General features: G+C 39.4%; 2 protein-coding genes across 2 annotated transcripts; one reads left to right on the top strand and one right to left on the bottom strand.

The window, feature by feature from the left end:
• Positions 1-236: 236 nt before the first annotated feature.
• LOC119078356 (UPF0587 protein CG4646) lies at positions 237-908 on the bottom strand. The gene is made up of 2 exons (XM_037185856.1): positions 582-908; positions 237-519 (listed from the first exon to the last, which is right to left on the bottom strand). The coding sequence occupies exons 1-2, from the start codon at positions 832-834 to the stop codon at positions 281-283; spliced, it is 492 nt and encodes a 163-aa protein (XP_037041751.1). The 5' UTR covers positions 835-908; the 3' UTR covers positions 237-280.
• Positions 909-1,255: 347 nt separating this feature from the next.
• On the top strand, positions 1,256-3,915 carry LOC119078355 (RUN domain-containing protein 1). Its single transcript, XM_037185855.1, has 5 exons — positions 1,256-1,518; positions 1,578-2,354; positions 2,420-2,487; positions 2,554-3,322; positions 3,393-3,915. Exons 1-5 carry the CDS (start codon positions 1,433-1,435, stop codon positions 3,595-3,597), a joined length of 1,905 nt encoding a protein of 634 aa, XP_037041750.1. The 5' UTR covers positions 1,256-1,432; the 3' UTR covers positions 3,598-3,915.
• The last annotated feature ends 3,382 nt before the right edge of the window (positions 3,916-7,297 follow it).

Below are 7,297 nucleotides of genomic sequence, written 5' to 3'. Positions count from 1 at the left end.
GAATTTTATACGAGAGGGAAATAACTAGACAAAATTGCGTAAATGTCACCTTTCAATCGAAGCTTAACTTATTATTGATTCGAGCTACTCTGCCTCGTTGGGACTTTGATTTCTGTACTGTTCGAAGCTACGTCTCATTATGAGGCCGTCATATTTGCGATTTGAAAATGACTACACTTACCCTTTCCTGCTGCAAAATTTCTTCATTCCGGTACTGACAACGTGCCCTCCCTAAACAGGTCTTGACTTTCAACACATTTATTGTCGGTTCATGCAAATTCTATTTCTTCAATTTGACAAACTGTGACTCAAACGAATAGACGCCAACGTCCTGCTTATTCTTCTCGTCATACTCCACCCAGTCGTCTTCCGACAAATCGACATCCTCGTATCTCTGTCCATTCTCCGTGCTCTGCACAATCCATCCAGATCGGGGTGTAAATTTAACCGGTTCAACACCGCGACAATCGAAGCACACAATTGTTTTGAACTTTTCTGAGTCGTCAGCAGAGTAGGCAGCTGTATCGTAGATGAATGTAATTTGAATTTGATTTTAGAATGGCAAAGGGAGCACCACCTACCATTGGTTCCTTCCAAAATGTCAATTGAATTTTCACGGGAACACAATTTACATTTCATGTAAAAGTTGAATCCCTTCGGGTTCCTTGAATCTTCATTGGTCGTTTCATCCTCAGTCAGGTCATGCCATTTTTCCGATTCTTCACCACAATTTGAACATTTGATTTTAATGAAAAATGTGTAGCTTGGATGGCTGGTTTTGATTTCGTCGACATTCTCTAACGTTGCCTTTATCTGCAGGCCTATTTTAACCATTTTTGTCGGACAATTTCTGTTTACGGTGAAAGATGCAAAATGATAACAAAATAACCGGACGGTGGTGGCAAGTTTATTTTGACACTTGACGTTTATTCTCAGTATCCCAGTCGAAACATTTGTCAATATTCATATACTTCATTCAAAAGACGATAGAGGCGCGTTGAAACCTACTGTAACGTAGAATTGTAACTATTGTAAGAAATAATGATTTTAATGAATTTCAGAGGTATTCTGGAAGATCATTTCAGTAAAGGGCAATGCATATCGCGCAATATCCTGACCCAACTCAGGCAATTTAGTTGACAAAATCTTCAGAACTTTCTTCAATTTCTTAAAATAGTTTTGTAGTAGAACCGTTTTGCTCTCAGTGACACAGTGCCATGAGCGCCTCTCTCCCCCATGAGAGACATACGTCATTGGAAATGTCAAAATTATAAAAAAAAACTTTTCAGTCTTCGCCATTTGTTTATGTCAATTTTACCAAAAAAAGAGATTTTAACAAATAATAGATTTAGTTGTGAACTCGGATCAAATTTTCTACTAACTTAGGTAGTGGTTAACAAAATATGCTCTGCACAGGAGCCACCAATTAACTATGAACGAAATCGAAATCGACCACCATCTGGAAAATGGAACAGTCGACGAAAAAGACGTATCTTCGTCGTCTTCACCAATAAACCAGTAAGTCCTCACAAACGTTTCCATCAATTTGTCAATTCTAATTCATTTGTCACCGACAGTCTATCAGATGGAGACGATCTAGCCAGACCTAAGTCTCCGGACGATGAAGACGATGATCCAGACGTGAATGTGGAACTAGTGTCCAATGACGATGTGATGACATCTCTGTTGGCTCTAACATCCCACTTTGCCCAGGTTCAGTTTCGTCTCCGGCAAATTGTCGATGCATCGCCCGAAGACCGAGACAAATTGTTGCAGAGCCTGGAAGAATTCGCTTTTCGCGGAATCAACATACCAGACGTGACGAAAATGGACTTCGGTGACAATGCACATCTGCAGGAAGCAATGGAACAACAACGAAACAGGCAATTCGAATTGATCGAACGATTGAAGCAACAGTTGTCCGATGTGGAGAAATTTGCATACGAATCGGGTGCGAAAGTGTTGCCGCAATCGATGCTGGTTGAAAAGCAAAAGGTCATCATCGACGAGTTGAAGAACAAAGTCAATTTCAATGTGTTCGACGACGATTTGCTACAATTGACCAGCGAGGACCTGCGGAGCCAAGTGGACCATGCGTTGGGCGAATTCGTTGGGCCAGTGAAGATGAAGGATACGCTCGTTTGCCAATTGAAGACACAGATAACGGACCTGGAGCGATTTGTGGCATATTTGCAGTGTGAAACACAGGACCTAAAACAAATGACCAAAGAAATGGCCGGAATGAAGAATCTGGAAATGGCGTACACATCATACAATACACAGACGGCGAAAAATCGTCGCCGCACGAGATCTGCTTCGTCTGGTCAGGATGTCGAGCCGAAAGAGACTACAAGGTAATTGTTTTGTCATTGTGCATTTCACAGACGATCAGGCCATGAATGTTCCTTGTCTCCTCTAGACTAAAAAATTCGCAAAGTGCTCATGAAACTCTGTCCAGCAAAGCTGCTACTGTTCTTGACAAAGCTGGTAAGTACAAGGGGTGCACCATAATGCCTTTCGATTTCGATTGAATTTCCCATTTCGTTATTACAGCAGCTCTGCTCAATATCTTCGCCGTAACTCAATTCGGTTGCGGCAGTAACAGCTTCCAGAAAAATTCACTTAAAAAAACGACCAAAGGAAATCACTGGGGTGATCTGCGCGCTCAAATCGAAGTGGATGTTCAGGAGATAATTTCTTTGGTCACCACCATGCAGGCAACATCCAACCATCATTCCAGCAACAAAATTATCGTACATTCAAAGCAACCGACAGCCCAGGACAGTTCAAATTCGAATAGTGACTCGGATGATGGACCCAGATATGATACGTCTGACGATGATGATGCAGCGAATGTGCTGCGCTTAGAACTGATAGCAATGGTGCGGAAAAAGTTTTCGGTAACGTTGCAGAAGCTAATCGAGCACGGTTTACGCGAGGATACGCCAACATCTACCAGTTTGGTGCCATTTATCGGTTGTTTCTCCCATCCGAATCTACGGAAATCGTCGCGTAGTTCCGGACGGTACCATGACGAACCGGATGGAGGCGGTGCAGGTCACTATGGCTCAGACGATGAGGATCGTCCCATGCATGTGTGGGAATTGATACTGGAGTATTACTACATGAAGAACGGCGACAAATTCAATTCGACTCCGGCTAGAAAATTGTCACAAAGTTTCAATTTGGACATTGCCGGTTCGGCATCCGCTTCGAATAAGCAAAGTCTGCTAAGCGCAATCGGAACAATAATCAGCATTCATGCACCGTACAAACGTAGCTACGATTCACATTTCAAGGCTTTGGTGTCCATGGGACTAAAGTGAGTCGATCGAATACGGTGGACGGGCGACCATTCCTAATTGAAAATTTGTTTTTCTCTCAAATTCCAGTTGCCAAAAACTCTTTCAATGGCTGAACCTGATTTTCCAGTCACGCGAACTGGTCCATCGATACTACACTACCTGGAGCTATATTTATGCTGGCTTTCGTGACGACGGCTTAAAATGTGTCGACCGTTTGTCATACTACAGATTCAATTTACCGATAGACATTGCTGTGCGTCAATTCAAAAATATCAAGGACGTGTTCATGTAATGGTCAAACGAACGAATAGTCAAATTGGCGACTCGTTTTGCCGTTTGTGAAAGGTTAATTTTATCGGACATCTAATCGAAGTGATCAACTCAAAATGGATCGAAGAACACACCTGAAGTTTGAAAACAGTTCAGGAGGGGTGACCATTTGTTTGATGATTCTGACGAATGGCTGTCGATCATCTCTGAGTGGATTTCAAGATTTCAGGTGTGATGTCTCCGCTTTGGGGTGATCTATTCCAATATTTCCTATTTTACTGTACCTCTAGAATATTTGTCCCAGTCTGTCCATTTAAAAAACGACTGCTTGAACCAACCTGCATTTTATATCGACAAGTGAAACTTAGTCTTAACGGAAGTTTCATCACAATTTTTACAAATTTCACCGAAAGTGAATTGATTATCGGGAAACGTTCAACGAAATATTTCAATTTTCGAATCAATCTTCCATCACCACATTTCATTTCGTTGATGGAATTAAAAAGCGCATGAAAAATTTTCTACCATTTTCCTCGCAACTAACAACAGCACCAGGTTACGTTGTATGCGGAGACCCTATGTACATTTGAGTCCCTCACAAGACCATAGAGTGAGATCTATGCCATATCATTACGCTGTCTTGTACGATAAGCATTTGCTTTGTAACTTCCATTGTTACATTAAGCTCTGTGATTAAACTTACGAGGATGGTGTATATCTCAGCCTCTCAGCCGTCGCACATTGTAGAAAACTCATGTTGGTGTCGAAGTGATGATGTTGGTCCTGAATGAAAAGTGAATTTTAAAAACAAAATTTTCGTTGATCGTTCTGTCTAAGGCTCGGAACAGGTCAGGTCAAATTTAAATCAGATCACGTAAGTTTCCGGTCAGGTCAGTTTTTTGATTTTCAGGTCACAGGTCGACCTAAACCCGACCTATTCCGAGCCTTAGTTCTGTCGAACGATGCGGATTGAAAATTTAAATATTTGACTCGTCTGGCACCATACAGACCTTTTAATGAATTATCATTTGTCATTTCGGGCCTTTACTTTGATACCGATCTCTTAGGTGTAAGACGGCTGGGATATTACGCACTGGACCTACCTAACATATGAAAGCTCTTAAGGCTCAATAATACAAGCTGTATCGTAACATATCGTACAGGACAGAGTGATAAAATGGCATAGAATTCAAAATGTGGATGTAATAGGGGTTGATGTGTACAAAGGCTCTTCGTCTGACATATGTCCATACTAAGATGAAAACTACCTACACTTCTTATGCCCTTTAAATGTAAGATAAACACGTCCTCGACGTTATTAAACAATCGAATTTTATTGTTTGCTGTTAAATTTTTGATTTTTAGCAAACACACAGTCGTTAATAGATGGAATTATTTTTATGTTAATCGATCTCTTGAAATCGTTGATCTCATTTAACGAAACCAAAAATGTTTTTTATTATTTATTTTTATTTTAATCCAAATTGATTTATTGTAACCAATTTCAATTTCTAGTCAAACTAAATTAAATTAATCAAATAAAAAATAAAATTATAAATGCAAAACATGCAACAGAACTATAAATTGTAAATAAAGAGTGTTGGCAAGCATATAAAAAAGTCGGAGCTTTTTGTATTATTACTACACGACAGTCTAAAGGGTATTGATGGAATTAAGTGAAATGAATAGCGTCGGTACAGAACAACACACTAAGAGTGCCACTCTTAGAGTGGCTGAGTCAAAATATTGCTAGATTTTCGGAGATGGCTCCAAGTGGTTCCGTTGGTCTAACTGGAATGTGACGGTATTTTTTGATCAAGAACAAAAGGTTCAGACGTGTTTGCACCTATTATGATATTGGCACATTTTGACACCATGGCTGTCATCAGTACTCTACAGTATGTTGTTTGTATTGCCTATTTATACTGACTGAATTTTTCTTCGCTATTTGCTTGTGTTATAAACAATATCTGACGGGTTAAGCCGAAACACCGTATCGCATTCGTGTCTTTGCTTAAGGACTTTCGAGAGCTTTGAGCTTAACTTGTATTCTACTAAGATGTTCCACTTTTCCAATGGAATCCAATTCTCATAATTTGGGAAGTAAACAGTGGACACCATTTTGTCTCCACTTTCGCTTCACGCGATCCATGGGAAAGATAATAGTAATTATGCTCTGTTTGTTTGTTTTGGTGAGCTTAATTCGTTTGAGCTTAATTTTTTCTGCGTATTAGATAACACCACCCCTGGAATTAGTATGTTTTCCAGGTAAAATAAAGTTTTGTACCTTCGGAATATTGAAAGAAGCTCAAAGCTTTCGAAAGCTCTCCAAAGCACACGCTCAATTCGTTACGGTGTTTTGGCTTAACACACACTGCACACTACTTAATTCATGACGTGTTTTGAGACTTACAGTGATCCACATTGGAATCAAGTGGAGAATTTTTTTTCGGGAAGCGTTGGAAAAAGTTTCAGCGAACCAGGACCTGCTCTATTGACAAAATGTGGGATACATTTACGATTTCATTCCCACCCCATCATCGTCAGAGACAATAAACGAGTAATGTCTTGATAGTAACGATTTATTACGGATCACAAATGAAACGTAAACACTATGAAATCAGGAAAAGAGAATGACAAATGTGATGTTACTGTAGAGGATTAGATGGGAATAACATGGAAAATCATTCGTCACTGGAAAGAAAATCTTTTAAAAAATCCTCACGCTCAAAGCCAATCATAAAAGTGACGCAATTTGCTTAGCTTGTCTATCAATGCAAACACTTCCGCACTCTTCAAGATTTATAAGATTTATTGAAATTCATTGGGATATGAAAGATTTTTTGGCTCCCTCGGGAACAGTATCCGCCATTTTAGGCTTCGACTAAACCATAAATTCCAAAAAGTCACAAAAATTTGCTACTTCGAAAACTAGTCGGTGACCCCTCGATTATGCGCCTTTATACGGGAAAGACGGTATAACGCAATGTGTTTGTGTGAATTTGCTCCACTTTTATGATTGTCCTTGAGTGTAAAACGGTGTATAGAATGGAAAAAACCTAAAATAAAGTATTCACTGAAATTACATCAGTAAAATTTAGACATGAATTTGACTTAGCTGATCCATTCATACAAACAAAAGGGCTCACACTAACAATCACAACTTTTATATCGGTTTATAGTGGTAACACCATATAACGTCGTATGATCAGTTGTGTTTGCATGAGTGAACCAGCTGAAAAACAGCTGAAGCAAATTCATGTCTAAATTTCACTGACGTTTACTGTAATTTGGAGAAAAAATTCTCAAAATGTCCAAAATCAAAAGAAATTGAAGACATATTTTGAAAAGTCGACTGCTCTGACGATTTGAAGGTCAAGAAAAACATCTGTCGATCTCTTTTTTCTGATGTGGTTCAATTTGCTCTTTCAGTTCTCTTAACTAATAGGAACTCGTAACAAACCTGTTCACCCTATATTTTTAGCAGAAAGCATAAACGCTGATGTCCAATTTTCTCCTCAAAGATCGTATGTACTTTGCGAAAACCTGGTTTTGATCAATGAAAGTAGATAAAGATCCATTTACTTTCATTGGTTTTGATCTTGCCAAAAATGTTTCCATAATGGAACCAGTGCCATCTTTACGCGTTCTGCATGTCAGGCAAAGCAATGCTTTAAGCTGAGATGCCGGCGTAAGTGACATATTCGTTAGATCACAGCGTT

Source organism: Bradysia coprophila, unplaced genomic scaffold (assembly GCF_014529535.1).
Source record: "Bradysia coprophila strain Holo2 unplaced genomic scaffold, BU_Bcop_v1 contig_248, whole genome shotgun sequence".
Lineage (NCBI taxonomy): Eukaryota > Metazoa > Arthropoda > Insecta > Diptera > Sciaridae > Bradysia > Bradysia coprophila.
Note: the sequence above shows the minus strand (reverse complement) of the source record. Positions and strands in the feature narration are given on the sequence as shown.